A 22,104-nucleotide genomic window follows, 5' to 3' on the forward strand; every position below is an offset into this window, starting at 1 on the left:
ACACCAATAGGTTAGCTTGAAATACTCACTGAATGTTGAACCCAATGTCAATGTTTGATTTAAGGGGAAAATCCTTAAATACAACAGATACAATAAGTTTCTCCTTTTAAGTTTCTCTTCAACCAATCAGGGTTGTATTAGTTTAATTGCTTTATGCATGTGATTTTGAATGCAATGTAAAAAAAAATTTTAAAAAAAGGAATAAGAGGTATTTAGGCTTAAAGTCAGTTGGTGTCCCCTAGTGGTAGTAAGAAAAAAGACACAGTGATGGTGACAGCATGCACACCCCTCAAGAGTTATTCTTATTCTCAGTGCAGCTTTACCATCTTTGTCATTATAAAAGAAGATGGTGGTTCTAGTCAGTCGTGGTTGGTTAAAAGCAGCAGATACAGAAGGACTGATCATTCTCACATGTAAATATCAAATAGAAAATACAGCTGGGCATTATGATTCATTACTTTACTAAAAATCAGCACTCTGGGAATCACCTGCAGAGACAAAAGTAGGCTACAGCAATAAATCTAAAGGAATGTATTATTCTCACCTTTAAAAATAAGCCTAAATCAGTCAAAGCTGAGTTGATTTTTGTAATTCTGTGAATTCAGTGAAAATAAGAGCTTTCTGCTGTGGATCAGAGACAAAAAAAAGCTTATAAATGAGACTTATTGAATAATGTCTGAAAGGGGGGACTTTGGAGGAGAAAGTGATGGACTATGTGCAGGGGTGCATCACGTCTTTTCATTGTGTGTGTGTGTGTGTGTGTGTGTGTGTGTGTGTGTGTGTGTGTGTGTTCAATCTACTCATCCACTGCTGTGATGATGCTGTGCGACGTAGGCTGCAAGGATGAGTGTGTGTGAGGGTGAGATTGATGCTGTATGTGGTGTAAACGATGCCACAAGAGAGGCGAGAAGAGAGAGACTGCAGCGTCATCAGCTGCAACTGTTACTATTTTGAGAACTATTTTGTCAGTTTTAAGGACAGCACACACCTGATCAAAACACCCCCAAAACATTGCTGTCATTGTCAAATAATAGTTTTCTACTTTTTTTTTAAACACAAGCCAGACAATTCCAGGATCCAGAATAATATCATCTTCAGTTTGCTGTTTTATCTTTACCCTCCTGTAAATGTAGAGCTGTCTTATTTAAAATGTTATCATGTGATTAACTGCATTGTTTTTACATGTGACCTTGGGGAGAATGTCATTCATATACTGTGTCTGTCATCCACATTGTCACTCTGTAATTGTGGAATAATTCTGTAGATTTTTTTTCTGTACTCTATTACTTTCTGTTTTGATGCTTTGAGATTTCTTCCATTCTTTCCTCTTCTCTCTAAGTCCAAGGTTGTGCCTCTCATGTTTTATCATTACATTCACAAGCTTTTACAAAAAATAAATACCAGAAGTTTGACAACACTTACCACTGTTCTTAAGGTACAGTATTTCCAGACTCTTTTTATCATCTGGATGAAAAATATTTGATAAAAAGACATTTTATAACCCACTTTCCAAGTTGCACCTCTTTTTCCTCATTCAAAAAACATGGGAGCCAGAAATGCTTTACCAACTTGTGCAACACTTATGTATAACAAAAAAAATTATTACCAGTCATATGATAGTGTATATATTGACATTAAAGGTTCTGTATGTAGAATTGTGAACCAATTTACATGTATTAATCGTTTTTTATTGCCAATGAGTTAACGGGTAGTAATGTAACATAAAAAACGAGACCTTCACCGACTTTTTCAGTTGTCTGTAACAGCCTGTGGACTGATTTCTATGTGAAGGGTTTTCCACGAAAATCCAACAGAAGTGATGTTTTTGACATTTTGACATTTTCCCAAGTGCCTTGCCTCTCTCCCGCTAACATCAACAAATGACCGGCATAACAACACAACAAAAATGGTGCTATCCAACAAGAAACACCCTGCAGATATTAGCTCTCAAGCTAACGAGATAGCTAGCTACGTCAACCACTACGCATTTCACGACAAAACACCCTCGCAATGACAAGTCGCACACACAGCTAAAAACAACATTATTTCCTCAACAAAGGAGCAGAAAACAAGCTCCAGAGCGATAGCAGAACATAATTTACCCCTTTTGTTTTTCCTGTGGTAGTCCAAAGGTCGTAATAAGCACACATTTCAAAACAAAACCACAGCGTGTTGCTACCTGGCTAACTTCTGAGCCTACCAGTGTTTAGTAAACACAGCTGGTAAAAAAAAAAAAAATTGGCGGTTTGCAGGTCGGGTCAGGTTCAGGTGGTTGATTAACGCATATTTGTGCAAGTTGTGCAGATTTGCTCTCACTGACCAGCAGCCACAGCACAGCAGGAGCTTTTGCATGTATGTTTGTGGGAGTGCACGGAGGGGGGGGGGTGTAACTGAATGGGAGGGAAAAATGCTTCACTGAAACACGGTGCAAAACACGTTAGAGATCTTTTGTGTAATTATGAGAAGTGCAAGCGAGGAAGAAGACAAGATCTGCTATAGTCTCGTGCCACAAGCACCAGGATGTTGACTACAGCTTATTTAACGGCCACAGGTGTCACTAATGAGAAGGAATTTCTGATCCCTACATATAGATCCTTTAATTTCCAATATTTTATATTTTTGTCCAAAGTAATGCATTCTATTGTGCTTCTGTTTTACTAAAAAAGCAAGGATCTGTATGTAATATTCATTAATCTGGAGAGGAAATACAGTTGCAACTTGGAAAAGAGGTGAAAAAAACATGTATAAAAACAATAGGGTCTTCGCCCTTTGGGCTCAGGCCCTAATTATTTAAAATAATTTAGAAGACAAGAATCTTTGAGGACTTTGGAAATACCTTTAGAACAGCAGTGACTGTTGCTAAACGATCATCAGGGTTTTTCAAGAATAGCCAGATTGTTTTTTGGAAAACTGGACACTAAACTCTGTGACTCCGATGTAACAGTAACACATGAGAGGCACAAACTGCAGCCATCTCTCCCGGATTGTGGCATCAACCACACCCATACACTTCCGATATCCCCACTTCTCCCTGCTGCTCCGTGGCACGGATCACCCCTCATACATGTGAGTGGGCTGCAAGTCAAATTAGCTCTCCGTCATCCTGCTCGCTGAGCGCACCGGAGGCTACTGCGGTAAGATGCGGCGTACGCACAATGCCGATGAGATGATGCGCAATGGCCGAACGAGTGAGAGGGAGACACGGAGAAAAAAACACCTTTGTGGTGCTCTAATTTAGACGCTGGGACAGGACTGAATGCACGTTTCATAGATTTGTAGCCTTGTGGTTGCAGGCCGACTGGAAGGATGCGGTGGCGCTGATCCCGCTGAAGGATGCTCCGGAGCCCGAGCAGGGTTGAATAGGCTTCTGTAAAGAATAAGGAAGCAGGGAGACGTTAAGTAAAGGACACTTATTTCCAAGCCTGGACCTGAGACACCCCGGGGTTTCGAATAAGGTGAGAGAAAATATAAGCTTTTCTTCTGGCATCCCTTTCAGGAAATGTTGGCAGGTATACTGGTTTTGCTGGTACAATGTGGTTTGACGTGGTTCATCTTCATGATTGTGGTACACAATGCTGCTGATATGAGCAGGCTAAGTGTGGTCTGCGTGGCCCAAACCTATTTTTTTTGCCTCTTATGTGGCGGATTATTGAGTCACTTTTGAGTAAATCCTTTAAACTGTGTAGGCATGAGGAGTGAATTTATGGGTTCTGACCACCTGGGTTTTAATTTTTAGTCCTGCTGATGATCAGTGGAGTCTGTATGGCTGATGCAACAACGAGTCTAATTTGTACTATGATGGATATGGCGTGAATCCACATTCTACATAAAAAAAATAAGGCCTGTTTGTGTAGGAGTAGCATGAAAAGAAGCCACTTGGATTCAGATGCGTGACCTCTGACAGACTCACACCCCCACAAACAGGATCGCTGTCATCCACTGAGCTCTCCTCTCTCATCTGTAGTTTTATTTGGTTTAGCAGCAAAAACTAAAATGAAACAAAATCACTTTATCTGAAGTTAAACATGCCTCGTTTATGTTTACGTTTACATTTTCATTACATATGGTTTCTCTATTTTGCAGGCTATTAAAATCTACACAGCACACATCCGATTTTCCTACTATACTCTAATTCCTTGTTTTGTCCCGCTCCCCTCCAGGTTGTTTTGTGACAGCTGAGTCAGTCTTCGGTGACGAGAGGCCAGCCGACAAGGAGGGCACAGTGAAGCTCTGAAGACGCCATCGCTGAGCATGAGTCTGGAAGAAAACAAACTTCTCATTATCCTCTCTGTCATCAGCACTGACAGTTGCGTGTCTGACCAGGGGCGTTTCTCCTCGTCAGAACGTAAAGGAGTGATAAAGGGAAGCAGAGGCACATCTCCAGCTCTTTGTCAAGAAAATAAGTGATTTGTTTTTTTGCTTTTTTTAAAAAAAAAAAAAAAATCAGATGTCTTTGCTTTTGTCAGAAGGAACTGTTAAAACATGAAATTAGCAAGAGAGTCAGCTCTCTCTTGCAGTGCCACATTCTTCATTGTCAGAGCGAATCATTAAGAATTTCTTGAGAGTATTTCAGCTATTTCATAATGCTCTGTGTATTTTTTTCAAATGATTATCTTTCTACCTTTGAGCTGTCACACTCTGAGTCAAGAATAGACTCTTGATAGTGGCAGCGTTCCCTCTCACAAATGAGAATTCGACTCGACCTGACAGGCTGCATTTTAATAAAGGATAAGCGAGGACGAAACAATAAAACATAGATGAGGCCAACAACAGGCACCATGCTCCAGCAGAATAACAACAACAACTACCCCTGCCTGAATATGTCAGGCTCCACCCGGGAGATGCTCCAGAAGTGCTCCAGAGCCTCTCTGCCTTTCCCCAGCCGGCTGGAGCTGGGTCTGGGAGATTTGCCGCTGATACGGGGCCTCCGAGCCTGGGCCCTGTGTTCCAAGAACCGCAGGAAGGCTGGAGGTCTGCTGGGAGGAGGACAAGCCCCCACAGCTCCACCTTCAGGCAGAGGGAGTTCAACTTCCTGCCCCAGGCCTGCAGATGTGTACCTGAGCGGGGAGTGGGGTCGCATGGGGTACGGGCTTCCCTTGGGGCTGGATGCCAGACAGACTGGGATCGGAGCTTTGGTAACAGTTGCCACTCTGAAGACGTCAGAGGGCAACGGGAAGACACAGACTCAATGCCTCTTTCTCCGGACCGAGAAAGGAAGCTGTTTGTACTCAACGGCTAAGCCCGGTTCTGGTGTGACAACCAGCGCAGCCTCCAGTGTGGTCGGGGGATGGCTGAGAGGGAAGACAGGAGGAGGAGGAGGCAGAGACACCCTAGCCGGGAGGAGGGACAATGGGCCAACTCAGCCAGCACAGACTGGAGCAAACCGGGTTAGAGTGCGATCTGGCCGGAGATGGAGGAAGTCCGGTAATGCAGCAGGCCGAGAGAAAACAGGCGCGAGCAGAGAGAGGCAGCAGAGGAGCAGGGAGGATCCTGCTGGAGAAATCACTGTGGAAGAAAGGCAGGAAGAGCAAGACAAAGGAGGCCTGGATAGCAAACAGTTTCCCAGCCCGCAACAGGACGGCAAGCGAGCCAGACAGGAGAAAGAGGGGGCATGCAGGAGTCCTAGATGCTGCCATAATGCTTCTCCTAAAACCTGTACTCAGTGTGGAAGGAAAGCACGGAGGAGGGAGAGCCAGGAGGAGCATGAGGAAGGTGAAAGTCCGAGGAGAGGCATCCCAACCAGGCTGAACAGTGAGGTGAAGGGAATGAGGAAGGAGCAGCAAAAGAGAGAGGAGGAAGAGAAGGAAGGCCTGCATGGGTTAGAAAACTCTAACTCTGTTTTGGTTGTACCAAACCCTGACCTGGAATCTAAACACTTTCGGCCAGACTCCCAAAGCGGCTATGATGTTGGAGAGATAAGATCAGCTGAGCAAAATGAGGAGCCGAAGACGCAAACAACTCACAACAAGGATTCAGAGAAAGAAGAGGATACAAACAATGGTTTCTATTCTGAAAACCCCGGTGAAGAAATAGTACCCAATGTAAATGGATTTTCTGATCATGTGGGACTAGATCGAGAATCAGAGGAAGAGATGGAGAGTGTGGATGTTGAAGAGGAGCAAGGGAGCATCAGTCATACTCCTGCTGAATTCTCAGTCGTGTCCAACTGCTTTGAGGACGTCTCCGTCTCCACCTCTCCTGCTTCCATCAGCACTGCAGTCTCCCCTACCAGAACTACTGAGCCCTCCGCTCCTGTAGAGGGCAGCATCCGTAATGCAGGACATGAGGCTTGTTGGGTTCAGAGCGAGCAAGAGGACAGCAAAGAGCACCTTGAGGGGTATCAAGGGGAAGCAGACCCTGGGATTGGGGGTGAAGATGAACCGGATGTTTGCAAATTCGAGCCTCATGACTTGTGCGGGAACAACACTGTGAACGAGAAGTTCAACAAAAACAGAAAACCTCTGTTTTTCTTTAAAAACGAGGACAACAACAGGCAACCGGAGGAGAGCGAAGCCTCCCCTCCAGGTCTCAGACACAAAGATCCTTCCGTCGTTGAGACAGACAGTGGGATCATAACAGATAACAGCGACAACTGTAGTGAAACTGAACATAACAGAGCAGAGCGGAGAGATGAGCTGGTGTGGGAAAATAGAGGAGATGAGTCAGAGGAAGAGAATATAAAGAAGAGAGTAAATCCTGAGGAAGTGGATGGAGGCGGGGAGATTTGGAGGAGGGAGTGCACCTGCAGCGAGCTGAACGATGTGGACGATAAAGGTGATGATGATGAAAAGTGGTACACAGAAGGAAAGAAAGATGATAGGGCCGTACAGGAGGATAACTGTGAAGAAGTAAAGAGAAACTGTGCTCTGAAAGACAACTGGAGGCTACAGGAGCCTGCAGGAGACGGATGCAGGAAGAAAGATGATGGAGACACCTGCGGACAAACAAACGGAGAAGTGAGCGGAGAGACCAGCGCTAACGTCACTAATGCTGCCTGTGCTGATTCCTCCACCTCTCTTGCACTCTCAGCGGCTAATCCTGCCCCCTCTCTGCCCCCCCTGGGATCCATGGCAACCGGCCTGCCCTGTCTGGAGGCAGTGGAGGGGCGGGTCGGAACGACGGCAGGAGACGGAGAAGGAGGCCAGGAAGGGAAGAGGAGACACGGGAGAGAGCTGGAGAGCCCAGAGGAGACGCAGGGTGAGGAGGAGACCGTGGCCACTGAGGAGGGGAGGAAGGAGGAGGAGGAGGAGGAGGAGGAAGAAGAAGATGAGTTTGGAGTGTTCATGCAGGCGGAGGGAGAGCCGGCCTGGAGCAAGGGGTTCGCTATGTCTGCCTCAGTGCCTTGTGGGAGCAGAGAGAGTGTTGGTGAGTCTCACGGTTGCTGGTTTCTGTTTCTGTGTCTGCTGGCTGGCCTTCCCCCTTCCTCTCTTTCTTTCTCTTTCACTGTCTTTCTCCTTTGGGAGAATTAGTAAGTTTTCCTTTCTGTTTGTCTCAGGATCTTTAGTTAAGGTGGACAAGTCTGACACTAACAGGCTTCAGAAGTAAAGTAAAGAGTTTTTTAAAGAAGTAAAAAAAATGTATGGTTTAGAGACATCAAAATATCAGCACTTTCTATGTCGTTGCTGGAGTAACACAACACTCGCTGAGAGTATTAGTGCATTTTTAACCTTTTGTACAGTTTCAGGAATGCATGTGGCTTTGCATGTTTTAGTGCATTAACTACAAATCACATATATACTTTACATAACATCATTCTGAGAGCCATGCTGCTGTGTGCAAGAAATTTAAATGTAGTACACCTGCAACGATTAGTCGATTACTCGATGTGTTGATCAACAGAAAATTAATCGTTTAATCAGAAATATAATCTGCAGATTAAGAGCTAATAAACATAATTGCTAGTTGCAGTGCTGGAATGTACTTTTCCTACTGTACCAGACATCCATTGGTTTCTATTCATTTATGTGCGTGTATGAAAAATCGAGTTGCAGTTACATTATTATTATTATTATGGGGTAAATCAGGCGACTCTGATGTAGTTAACGTACTCATGATGCAGACACACATGCAGCTGGGTGTGACATCTTTGAGTGTTTGTGCCTTTTTGTTTTTCTCTAACAGCCAGTGTGTTAATCAGCCCTTATGTTCCCTCATTATGCTCCATCCAGTTAATCACCTAAGCCCCGTTTCCACTGCAGGGCCAAATAAGGCTAAGCCGGGGTTTACTCATGATTTATGCCATCTCAGTTTACCTGCCTATAAACGTTTCTGCAATTATTTTAACATATTGCTGACGATTTATCAGTGCGGGCGCTTTAAACATTGACCATGAGTTAAAGGACCATTCTAATACTTTTTCAAGTTAACCATGCATTTAATATTTGCCTTAATTTTAGTATTATTGCCGAATGGTAACACAGTGCAGATTGATTTAAAAAGTCTGCTCTGCCTTACCCCATAACAAAAATAAATGCATACTTAAAGGTGCTATATGTAGGAATCAGAAATCCCTTCTCATTAGTGACATCTGTGGCCGTTAAATGAACTGCAGTCAACATTTTAGTGTTCGTGGCGCGGTGATGTTTTTTTCCTCGCTTACACTTCTCATAATTACATAAAAGATCTCTAAAGTTGTGTTTTGCACCACGTTTCAGCAAAGCATCTCTTACTCCCAGTCAGTCAGCTGGGAGCGTGCAAAAAGGTCACTTCTGTTGGACTTTTGTGGAAAATCTGGTCCCCTCACATACGAATCAGTCCACAGGCTGTTACAGGCAACAGAGAAATTACTACCCGTTCACTCATTGGCAATAAAAAAAGATAAATTGATTCGCAATTCTACATATAGAACCTGTAATGTTCACTTTAATGGTTTACTCAACTGAAACAAGTTTAATGAGTCTGCTGATTGATTTTCACACCATACAGGGATGAATTGAAAGCAGTGGCTGACTAGAATGTGGAAAAAAATACATTAAAAACATCTAAAACACAAGCAGGTTTGCAAAAAAGTTTGGTTTTAATGTAAAACACCTCATTTGTCTTTGTCTTTTTAATGCAATGAGCTTCAACTAGTTTACCGACTATAACCATGGACTCTGTAGTGCTGAAACAATGAGTTAGGTAATTGATTTCTCTTTTAACAAACAAACAAACAGAAATACTGGAACATTCACAGGCTGCAGCTTCTCAAATCTGAGCACTTGCTGCTTTTTGTGCTTTATATCATCGTGAATCGAATATTTTTGCCTGTTTGTTGGTCTAACAAAACAAGTAGTCTGAAGATGTGACTAAAGAAGGAATTGTGGTGTTTTTTGTACACTTTTGACAGCTTTGACATTATAGAATAACACAGAGATGATTTGATAATGAAAGGAATCATTAGTTGCAACTTTAATGTGATTAAATATGAAATAAGCTAACCAACAATGTTTGTGGTCTTGTTGTAAACATGCAGGGTTGTTTCTTGGCCTGGTACAGTCAGCACCACTTGGCCCTGCAGTAGAAATGAGACTCTAGTCTGGCTTGACCTGGATTCCTAACCAATCTCTCCCTCTCTCTACATGATATTAATCATTCAGAGTTGGGTTAAGTGAAAGCAAAAGGGTGGGAGGAGGAGAAACACAGGGCTGGCCTGGAACTTCAAGCTCCAGTCAGCCTCAGGTTATGGGGCAACGGGTGAGAGAGAGAGTCACACAAGCACACGCAAAGACGACCGATGTGTCCAATAGATAGAGACATCATGTAACGTCTGAGCAATGGAAGGTAACAAAAGAAATCCTGAAGGCAGCGGGAATCAAAGTGCGACACAAATATTCACTGAAATGTTTCCTCTTAGCGGGATGTTACAGTGTGATTAAAGTCAAACACACAAACTCTCCCGCAGTGTCTGATACGGCAGGTGACTCTTCAGCAACGGCAGGCAACATTTACAGCAACAGACGACACAATGAGACATAAATATTCATTCACTTGTTTCCGTGCAACAAAGTCTGTCAATGTGAATAACGTGATAGGGAAGACAACTTACTGTATCACACGCTGCTTGAGATCTGGCTGCTGAAAAAAGAAGTTTTAGGGTGCAACAATCCCATTTTTTTCTCTCCTGATACTGATTCTAATAAGAAAACACAGGGTTAAGGCTGATACCGATCCAATACCGTAACATCAGACACATTACCTCTGATGTATAAATGGAGATCTTTCTGGGCTTGTACAAGCTAATTGTATTCGTCTAAAAAGGTTTATCAAAGTTTAATTTGCCGATTGCTTTCTTGATTAATCTTTTCGTCTATGAAATGTCCCAAAGTACGATAAAATTCTCATGAGATCCTCACATTTGAGACGCTGAAACCAACACCACGTTTTTGCCTTTTTTTGCTTGAAAAATGACTGAAACAATTATCAAAATAGATGCAGATTAATTTTCTTTTCATCAGCTAATTGATTTAATCAAACAATTGCTGCAGCTCTGATAAGGACAGACAGAAAAATAACATTGTTACTTGGGAGGTTAGTCGAAATCTCGGTGGTAAATTCTCAGCAAGGTTTATTAAAACTACTTGCATGGCTCGAAATCACTGGGGGTGAGATGGAAAGATTATTTGTTTTGTTTTTTTCATTTGGGTGAACTGACCCAAATAATTAATCTAATTTTCAAGGGCAGTGAAACATTTGAGGTCTCAGACTGTCTTCCCCATGTGGGTTGAGTTGGTCATGCATCCAGGTCATCTGAATGAGGGCAAAGCCTTCTGGGAACATGACCGCTATTCACAGCACACACCACAACACTACAGGGACATCTACATTGTAGGACTAACCATGTGTGTGTGTGTGTGTGTGTGTTTGTGTCTTGAAAACAGCACTTGGAAACCACGCCATCACCGGGGAGTCGACCCACTGGACACCAAGCTGGACGGACAGCTCACTCCACCAATCAGACGACACCTGGACAGCCTTTTCTCAGGATTTGTCAGATGAAGGTCGAGACGTAGCGGGACAGTGGTGGCCGACCAGCGCTGCGGAGGAGAGGAAAGACGGACTCTCTGCGAATCAGAATCTGGTACGGTAATAAGATGACTTTCATTAATCCATAAAGTAGAAACCAGTTTGTTCAGATCTCTGAGAACTCACAAACCCTCTGCGGTTGGTTCATTTAAGTCATCGGCACAAAGTTGAATATTTCTTTACTTGGTGTGTCTCTGTGCGTCATTTCAGCCAAGCTACCATTGAGAATGAATGTGAACACCCGGTTATGACCTCTGTATCGGCGACCTGTGATGTTCAGTTCATTCCAGTAGTGTTTTTGTGGAAAAAAATACTCAGCACACAAAGATTAACAAACTGAGTGTACAAATTAATAAGCCATGTGCAAAAATGGATAAACACATCACTTATATTTGAGATTAAGTTTGGTGTGTGGACCTGCTGCCCTGGATCAAAGATGGATGTATGAGCATACACTTGCTAGCTTTGTAGATATTTCATGAACATAATGGAAAGTTGTTCTGGCTGCATTCACTCTATTGAGGCTACCGTCTCTGCAGGAATTTGTATCTCTGCCTGTTTCGACCTGACCTTTACTGTTGATGTTCCAGAGATATTATCTGCTATTATCTGTTGTAGCTCTAGTTTAATAGCAGGTGGACCATGTCTGGTCAAAAGAACATGCCAACTACAAAAATGCTCCATAAATAGGTGCATCAACTATACCTCTGTTATTTTATTAAGGAATAGAACTTTTCTGCCTAAATCCTGTTTGTTTGTCCAGATGTTTTTTTTTAAAAAAATACTGATATTAATAATATATTGATTGCAAACTGTAATGTTCACAAAAAAACATTCAAATCCCTCAGGCTTAGTGTGAGTATTTTTTTTAAGTATGAGTCAGACTGAACTGTTTGCAATCACTGAACTTGAGAGTCAGACAGAAAATCGAAAATCCCAAAATGCCAGTGGTACCTGCAGATCAGATACAGATAATGTTAGAGGCAGGTTGTTCCCGTATCTAGTCGAAGAGAAAATTGTTGTCCCAAAGTAAAATATTGCCTTAAGATTACTGTAATAAAACAGCGACACAGCAGTGGTGCCAGTCCACTGTATTTTATTCGGTCTGTCCACAGAAAAACAGCTCAGAAATGAAATTATGTCTCACAAACAATGACAGCCAGGGTTAAAGCATGATGCGTTCCCACCAGGTCAACTCAAACCTCAAGTCTTCGTAGTGATGGTGCTGCGATACTATTTCAATTAAAGCATCCATTAACAGCTATTTGACTCATAAAATCTTTGTGCAATTAATTTGAGCTCCTGCGACAACACTGTCCTTTCCTCTCTTAACTTCCAGCTGAGGACTAAAACGAGTGTGTTGACACAGGCCGGCTGCTGGCTGCAGAGCCCCCGAGGCTCCCAAAGTAAATCAATAATAATAAACTTAAAGTAAATGGAATATTCTCTGTATATAAATCCAGGCCACCTTAATCAGGTCAGTTGTAACCCAGAGGACCACTATATATTATCCCAGATGCGTCTAAAAGAAACTGATCGTAAATGATTTCGGTAAATAATTGAAGTGCATCTTTAACCCGCGTGTCCACTGGAAGCCACTTCTTTTGGTTTATAGTATTTAACAAAGCCACTTGAAAGCAGAAGTAAGTAAAAATCAATTTAGCTAAACCATGAATTGTGTGAGCTCTTGTGGCTGTTTGTACAAATACAGCTAGGAAGACTTTTAATAGACATCTGAGTTAAACAGAGCTGTCCAGTTCTTTACTATCTTAAATAGGATGTATGCGCTTTATTATCTGTGTGAGTTAAAACTATACAAACTAAAACATGACAGACTGAACAACAACTACAAGATACCATTACTGGACAAATGTAACTGTTTATCACTATTTATATACTGTATGGCTGTATATTTAAGGGCTAAATGGAGTCTTAAAGAACTAATTTAATTTTCATTCATAACTCGACACTGTTGTTAGCAAAACACAACCTAGAAAGCCTTCAGAGAGCTTCTTATTCAAGTACTTATATACAGTTTTTAGGCACTTGGGTATTTCCATTTCATGCTACTTTGCACTTCTATTTGACTACATTTTAGGGGGAAATTTTGTACTTTTTACCCGACTACATTTATCTTACAGCTGTAGTTACCAGCTACTTTTCAGATTAATATTTTACATAGAAAACATACAATCAGTTTATAAAATATGATGCTGTTAAAATTAGTTTAACCTCGACCAACAAAATAGTACTGCTTACATGTCAATGCATCAATAATCAGTGAATTTATTGATCCAATAGTTTATACTTTATTTATTGTTTAAGTATATTTTGTTGCTAATACTTTTACTGGATTTTAACATAAATTTTGAATGCAGGACTTTTGCTTATAATGGCGCATTTTTATTGTGTGCTGTTGCTATTTTTAAATAAATTAAATAAATGATACCAAAAAATAATGAATAAATAAGTGTTCCATAAATAAATAATATGTATTTCTTCATTTATTTATATATTTATTTAGTTCCACTTTTTTTATTTACATTTATTTGTTTATTTATACATTTGTTTTTCATCCACATTCATGTATTTATTTACACATTTATCTATTAATTTCCTGGGTCACTTTTAGGCCCCCGTACTCCACCATTGATGTTACATCTACTGAGGCAATGCAGTTCTCTAAACTTGTTATTTTGATAATAGAAAGTGTTTAAATATTTTTAAACAACACCCTGTAGCCTGGTGGGAAAAGTGCATTTACCATTTAACTGCAACTTCCCCTTCATGTCACATCCTCTCAGAGCCTTTCCTGTCTTAGTCATTGTCCAAAAAAGGCAAAAAATAAGTAAAATCCAGGATCCAGATCCGCAGCAAATTCTAGCCTCTTGTTTCTTGGCTCACGGGAACCAGAACTAAAACCTCGTTCACATATGAAGCAACCATTGAAACACAGCCTGACATACAGTAGTCTTGTGCTGAGTGACTACAGTTTTAGATTAAAATCAGTCTATATTTTGTACAACTCTCTACCGCACATTAGATCAGTCGTAGCTCTCAGTGCTTTTTTCTTTTTTTAAAAAAAAAAAGAAGACGCCAGCACTGCAGGAAGAGGCTCCCAGTGGACATTATACACAGTGAAAAGATGCAGATGAAAAATTAGCTCTGCTTAAAAGCCTCAGTGAAGGATGCTGGTGGGAGAAAACTGTTTTTAAATGAGTTGTTTCATGTGCTTATAGTGCCATGAAGAGAAGCTGAAGAAAATCAAGTATTTATTTGGGAGGAACTGAAGAGTGCTGCAAAATGTCTTTTATTGTTCTTCATTATGGATTATGGATGCATCTTGTTTTTACTTGTTTTTTTTTTCTCCCCAGTCATCTCATGAATCTTCTGTTTAAATGCTCAGGAGGAGAAAAGTCGATTGTTGTAGGAAGTGATGAGGTGTCTCTGTCTCTCCTGCAGGTGGCTCTCTTTGCTGAGGCCTTCCCCTCGCTGCCTGACTCGTCCTCAAGTGACCCCTGTGACCTCGACACTGTTCCCACACTGACCCAGCTCCTCAGGGGCAGAGCCAGCCAGGACCAGGGGTAGGAAAACTTTCTCCCTGTAACCGAATAATTTGGATTTACTTACTACATCAATCGATCTGCTGCGGTTTTCACTGCATGTGTTGAAACATTCCTCTAGTTTGTAACAAGAGATATCAGAGCCCAGGAAATCCTGCATGACCTGCGTGTAATAAGCAACAGGAAACTGACATTAAGGATTTTCACGGTTGGAAGCTCGTATTTACTGTTAATCTGACATGACACGAACACAGCGCAATAGTACAGCAAGTTAAAGGATTTGTCTTATTGTTGATAAATCTCATGTTTTTCTAAAATTAAATCAAGTTTTCAGTCTTTGGAGCTGTTTTCACAGTTATGAAGATGGCACCACAGATGGCAGCCATTGTGTTTTGCATTCAACCTGCACTATTATATAATTGAATTATTTATTGCACATGTCGCATTTAATTGTTTTTGCTTTCATATACATTCACCAGCCACTTTATTAGAAACACCTGTGCAAATTAATGCAATCCAATACAACAGCTCTGCCATAAATTCTACTTTTATGAAGCTTATACATTTTCAGTTTTTGCTGACATTGTCAGAAAGGTGATAATTCGCTTTTAGATTTATTATTAAGGTCGTAGTGGGTGGTGGTTGTGGTGTACTGCAGTGCATTATATTGAACATACATGAGGGAGGTATACGACACAGAGGATTAAAATATATCAGGCTTTGGATACACACACAATACTTGCAAGTAGATCAATTGATTGATGTTTTGGCTCTGCACATGACATTTATTGATGATAGTTAAATTGTAGAAAACTGCCAGACAAATCCCTTAAAGAGTGAAACCTGCAAATGTGTAAGAGATGAGCAGGTCTCAGAACTAAAAATGACTACACTAGAGGAAAATATCTGCTTTCTAATGTGGGATATTTTGTTTTTAATTAAGGGGAAAAAAATCTCATTAATACAGTGAATACAACTTCTGGCTATGTTAGATAATGTTAAAGTGGGATTAAACACATCAGTACAGTACAAACTGCAGAAAATGTGTTTGTAATTACTACCTGCTGTAGGTAGAGATAAGTTGTGTAACTGATGCTTTAAAGCGTTAAATACTTTCTGCAGATCCAGAGTTTTTTGTGTGTGTGTGTCTCAAAGATGCCAGTTAACTTTTTGGGGGGAATTCAGTCGGGTATTCTACTAATCTACTAATCCACTAATCCGCAACATGTCTGCAGGTTTCTGACCACATTTTATTCTTCAAGATTTAAGACAAGGTGGTGCAGAGGAAAAGCAGCAGATCATAGAAAAATTTTAAACAAAGGTCCCATTCAATGTTTTATTGTAAAACTTTGAATTGGGATCATGTAGAGATCAAATATCTTAAAAAAATGTAATAAATTGTGGCCATCAAGTGGCTCATGTGATGAACTACAAGTCCTGGTTAGACCACTGTAAACAGAACATGGACTGTGGTTATGATTGATTGTGAGCCTAAAGGATTTTATGCACTTTACATTTCAACTAATATGAGCTGTTAAAATATTAACATTTGTGTAGTGGAGCAACCAAATTCAGACTTAATACAGGATCATAGGTTTTATCAACAAAAACATTAACAAACAACAACAAAAAAAATAAAAAGCGTTATCTTTGTTAGGGCGGAAACAGAATCTAGACCATGAAGTGAAGCATAAATTCTCCATGAAAATCCTTAATTACATGGATGTTGTAGGTGCTTATCTGAATCTCCAGTTTCATTGAAGAGTTCACATATAAAATAAAGTCCTGCACACTGTCACTTTTAATCCAGCTGTCGAGTATTTCTCTGTAAATTCACTTCCCTGCACACCTGTCAGTGTGTAAGAAAAACCTTTGAAATCGGTGTAGATATAATAAAGATATTATAGTATGTTATTTTCATAATTTAAGACAAAAACACACTCACACCTCCTTTCATCACATGATATCATTGTTTCCTCTGTGTGTTGTTCGTGCTTGACCCCTCAGGCTGTTGGACAGTTTCCACGACTTGAACAAAATGATTGGCCAGAGATATAAGAGAGCCAATGGCGTGTCTCGTGACCTGCTGCTGAAGACTTTACACTTGGAGCACCCCCACACTGTGAGTAAAGACGGCTTTCATTCACCGACAAAACACGGGAACAGCACCGAGGCTTTTTTTTTTTTTTGCAAAAAAAACAAAGTACGACTTGATCACTTGATCCAAATCATGCTGACGTGGTTCACTGTTTTGTATTCTGTGAGGAAACACTTTAAAAATCTTAATTTTACAGTAAATGCTCCCTCTCTGAACACACACAAATGCTTTCTACCCCTTAATTTTACACAGAGGAATTAGCACAGAGCGCTTAGTGTTCAGTTTGTGAAGCTTCAAGGTTGTTAAATTTAATTTGTTAGCTTGTAAAATGAACTTTTGGTTTGGTTTGTTTGACTGACTGGCAGCTTCATTCAAATTCTGTGACCGTTGTTATATGCAAAACACTTTACAGTCGTAGATAAATGAACGGACCAGACTGGTGTCACAGCTGGACCCAAACCATGTTAGAAAAACTACAGAGCACCTGCTAAATATGGAAATGTGTGATTTACTCCTACTGTAGACATTTTCTGCAGGGGAAGAAAGTAAAAAAATAAAAAACCACACTGTGTGAAAGGTTCAGTTGTTTTATTGTTTGATTCTTCTCTTTTCTTGAGTTGCTATTTTAGTTTTTCATGAACTTCCTCTTTGTTATCAGTGAATAGCAGTGAATTTCTGATTTGGTCTTTTCTTGTTTTTGGGTAATTACTGAGGATTTTGTCTACTACAATATAATGTTTTAAACATTGAATATTGTACAGATGGATTCCAGTAGAAGCCAATAAAGCCTGACAGGAAATAGTTTGTTATATTATACTTCATCTTCATATAATCGTGATCTATTGCTGCACTGCTCTGTAATGCATTGTAAACAAACAAAATGATATATTCATACAATTAAATACATTTGCCACCAGTAAATATACTATGAAATAAAAAGGATATAAAGTACTTGTTTGTAGTTTTACATTTTGGTGATAAAGTGGATTTTGCAGGTGCAGGGTTATCGATTACATTAGAGGAGGACAGGGCTGCAACAAATTATTTTTAAATCAATAAATTGTGTAGAAAATTGTGTAAAAAGCCTCTTCTAGTTTTCCAGAGCTCAACGTTTAGTCTTTCAGCTGCTTATTTTCTTCAACCAGCTGTCCAAAACACAAAGATATTCAATTTGCAGTAAAAAACAGAGAAATGCAACAAAGCTGGAACCATAGAATAATTGGTGTTTTTGTTAGATAAATTAAAAAAACTGATTATCATAAATTTCATAAATTCATTTTCTGTTCACCAATTATTCAATTAATCAACTAATAATTGTTCAGTCGTCTTGACGTCACACATTCATCATTGCGCTTTCTACCTTCGCAGGAAAGCAGACCTGTTCCCTGGACAGCCAATCGCCGTCTCTCTCCCGGCCTCCCCTCGGCCAATCAGCACGCTCAGAACGCTGCCGCTAAGCGACGGCTGTCATATGACTACAACAGAAACATTATGGAGTAGCTGTAGCGGGGTGCAGCTGTGGTCGGACTGAAGAACTGCAGGTTTTAACCCCAGCAGGGCAGAACAGATCATCTTCTCAAGACTCTGGATTCACAACACGTGTGTCCCGTCTGCTCGCTCGTCTTTGGACTCAACTACTGATTGACCTTTTGACTCTTTGCACACTCCCCTGGTTATTTAAGCCTGTGAGTCAGTGAGAAGATGTAACCTGTGAAAATGAAGCGATGCACTCCAGTTTTATGTCAGAAGTTGTCTCCTCCAGGTCCTGTCGATGTATCCTGGCGGAGTGTTTTCATTACACATGTGCCACCTTGTTCACCACCAACCAACCTCCCATTTCTGAGTTTCCTTTTAGACCCTAAACAACCCTAAAACAGCCGACTGATTGTTTGGAGCGTGATGACCTGCAGGTACAAGGTACTCGCCACCATGTTGGAGGAAGCATGCCTTGATATTTTCTTCTCTTTTATTATTATCTGAGTAGATTTAGATTTAATTAAATGGAAATATTTCTGTCAGAGGTGCTGTTCAGGGTGGAAATTGTCTCATTGTTTAATTTAAATCTAAACTAGTGGAGCCAAAATACCCATAACTTGGAAAGAACAAACTTAAAGATTTATTTTAAATCAATATCACATCATTGTTTTTAGGTTTGTATGCTTACTGACTGTCTTAACTGTATAGGTGCAGGCAATTAGGTCATCTAGGCTAACTAGCAAACCTCATTCTTTGTGGGTACATATACATACTGTATATTCTTTTTTACTTGGCAGCACTTTACACTTCTTCTCTTAATTTTTCCCCCTTTTACCACAAGTTTCAGTCAAAATATTGTCTGTTTGACTCCACCTTCTGATGTCTAACTCTACCAAAGAGATTATTTCTTCCTCTAGAGCAGCTCTGTCAGAAAGATTCGTAGCACTGATGCAGCATTTATGTCATAGGCGGAAATGGAGGGAAGCAACTGATTTCTGTTACAACTTACAAGCATTCAAATAATCAGTTAACTGAATCACTTTAGCAGTGAGCTACAGTTTATGATGCTACAGGGGATTCAACAATATTAATAATTTTAGTCACTGTGAAAGAGGAACATTTGCTTTTCAGCACTTCTGTATTAGTCAGTTCCAGGTTGGATATAAAATACTAAATCCCAACTTATCTTTAGAGTTAGAGTAGCCAGAAATGATGTTTTTGTTTTGTTAAAGAACAAAAGAAAATGACAAACATGGTGGCTTGACCCTTGTAATGGCTGGTAATCTTTACTCAAACTGGCTGTAATGTTAGTTTTTCCTCCCTACAACAGATAAACCTATAGTGTAAAAGTCTGTGCGGACGCCAACATAACTCTACAGACGTGGATGTCAGCTGGATTCATGCAAATGTCACAACTCATTTAACTTCCTTTTCTTGTTTTTGAAAGTCACAAGTAACAGAACATTGTGTTATCACACTGAAAAAACAAAGTAAAGCGTTATTTTCCCAAATATGCCAGTTATAAAGTCACTTTCAGAGTGCTAACGACGGCTCTGGATGTGATTATCACTCTTAAATTCTGTTTTACTTTTTCCAGAGTGATGCATGTGCTTTCATTGTGTGTTTGCTACAACAAGGAATTAACCTTAAACTTGTTTTGCTTCATCAGAGAAACCAGTTTGTCTTCCAGTTTGTGCCAACAGGAGCAGCCAGTGAACAAGCCAGTGTTTGCAAGGTTACAGCAGCGAATCAGACACATTGGAGAGGAAATGTTGCCTCGTGGTTTTTCAGACACACTGAAGTGGACTCAAACAAAAATTCTGGCATGTGACGTTTCTCTTTTTTTTTGTTCTTTCTGTCTGGCTTCCGCTCTGCTTATCTCATTCAGTACATTCATTTGAACGCAACACTGTTGCAAAACTTGAATCTAGCTGCCAATCAAAACAGTATTTTCTTTTTATAATATTGTTCACATTGTGACCATTTCAGTGACACACTGTACATTTTTAATTTAGACATACTATCACATATTATCACCTCAGACAGTTGATTTTGCTCTATGTTGTATATTTCACTCGTCAACTCAAATCATTTGTGATGAAATTCAGAAACAATCTCGTGTGTGTGTGTGCGTCTGCCATTTGTACAAACTATAAATTCCTGAAAAGAAAAAAGATAAATATTTTCTGATCTGTTCAAATGAGCAAGAAGGATTTGTCGCCTTGTTAACTGACATAATAAAATGATACTGCGTGATGACTGACGCTTCCTCATGACGTTCAGAAGTTCATGTGTAGTGTATAAATGTTTTGTTTCATTTCCACCAGTTTGCACGCAAGTTAACCACTACAAGATACTCAACACCTTTGTCTGGGCCTTTTGGAAGAGAATTGAAACTGTCTACTTCCTAAACAGATCTAACTGTTTTAAATGAAACAATGGATGGAAGCACCTCACTAACGTCTTGTTTAGCTGAGCTCTTATCAATGAGAGTATTGTATCAGTACAGACTTGGAAAAACTTGAACCTTTCCTTTCACTCTTTGTCGCCTTGCTTGACCCAATCCATTATCCAAAGTTGTTCTTTTTTTTTTCTAAATGCAAGCATGAGCTTAATTTTTTACATGACAAATGTGAAAATGGTATTTCAGGTTCATACTGCTGCCAGATAATCAGCTAAAAGCCTCAAAGAGAGCGCATACCTCGGCCAAGGCTGCATATTCCTCTAAAATGTGTCGATTTAGTGAAATATTTCATTTGCATCTGGTAAAATAGACATAGTGATATACAATTATGTTAATTTTTTGGAGAATATCTAAATCCTGTCCATGAGGACTTTGTATAAGGATGGTTTATGTAAAATTTCATATGTCAGACTAATCGCCATTTAGTTCTGGAGATTAAACATCCAATTTTGCAGTGTTACTCTTGATGCTGCTACTGCATAATGCATTTAGGAGGCACCTAATGAGGAACCAGTGACAGGAAAACAGCATGAGGACATCAAAATAATGATGCAAATATATATTATGTAAAAAAAAAAAGATTTTTTTTTAAGAGGACGGGTTAAAAACTTGTAGTTATACCATTACCACCATCAGTACACAGAGCCAGACAAACACACATTGTGACATCTATTGCTCTGGTTTGTTTATCAATAACACACAACACATAACACCTTATGTAATGTGTCCAGATGTGTCTTTACATGGATTCATTCACGCTTGTTTGTGCAGACAGTGAGGCTGTATATATATTAAAGTGCAGCTCGAGGGATATGATAGCAATACCTTTATGATACCTTCATGTATCATTGGACACAGCTGCCTATATATATATATAGAGTGTCCAGGCTTAGGAATGTCTTTAAATAAGTAGGAAATAATATTCAAATGCAAGGTAGGTGGTTTGTTTGTAGTATATCAACATATTCCACCATATCAAAGGTCGAAGACATCAATTGATTCGCGTTTTAATTAAAGTCAGTATCAGTATGATTACACTGTATGAAGTGCTACAAACGTCCCTGCACGCTGAGATCAGTGAGGAGAGAGTTAAACCGTTTTATTTGCTGAGTCAGAGCAGCAGACTGTCTGCTGCACCGTGATAACAGAGCTTTGTACTGCGAGGTAGAAAACAGGCCTATAGGCAGCAGACCGCCCTGACCTCACCGTTTACACTGCATGAGTCAGCCGGCATTTTACATAAACAACACAAACAAGACAGCCATTACTTGCAGGACAAAGCGACAGAGCGTGGTGAAGGTGTTTTATTGTGCCTAGCAACCTCTCTGTGTGTGTATGGAAACAAAAGCCACATTACAGCCCAGCGAATCAGGAATTCAGATCTGAGCTTCCTATGAACTGGGATAAGTTTAATTAAGCTCAACTCAATAAATCATCATGTGAAAATATGCAATCTGAAGGAAGTTCATCCTAAATATTTATGATTACTCAACTCCAGC

General features: G+C 40.1%; 1 protein-coding gene across 2 annotated transcripts; it reads left to right on the forward strand.

The window, feature by feature from the left end:
- The first annotated feature begins 2,639 nt into the window (after positions 1–2,639).
- Positions 2,640–20,610, forward strand: si:ch211-14c7.2. 2 transcript variants are annotated; one of them, XM_042415158.1, is made up of 7 exons: positions 2,640–3,134; positions 3,294–3,455; positions 4,161–7,365; positions 10,860–11,059; positions 14,467–14,588; positions 16,575–16,689; positions 18,034–20,610. In XM_042415158.1, the coding sequence occupies exons 3-7, from the start codon at positions 4,758–4,760 to the stop codon at positions 18,163–18,165; spliced, it is 3,177 nt and encodes a 1,058-aa protein (XP_042271092.1). In that variant the 5' UTR covers positions 2,640–3,134; positions 3,294–3,455; positions 4,161–4,757; the 3' UTR covers positions 18,166–20,610. The 2 variants fall into 2 exon arrangements, with proteins under 2 accessions (XP_042271092.1, XP_042271091.1); XM_042415157.1 differs by having other exon boundaries at positions 2,640–3,455.
- Positions 20,611–22,104: the final 1,494 nt, after the last annotated feature.

The sequence above is a fragment of the Thunnus maccoyii genome, chromosome 6, assembly GCF_910596095.1.
Source record: "Thunnus maccoyii chromosome 6, fThuMac1.1, whole genome shotgun sequence".
Classification (NCBI taxonomy): domain Eukaryota; kingdom Metazoa; phylum Chordata; class Actinopteri; order Scombriformes; family Scombridae; genus Thunnus; species Thunnus maccoyii.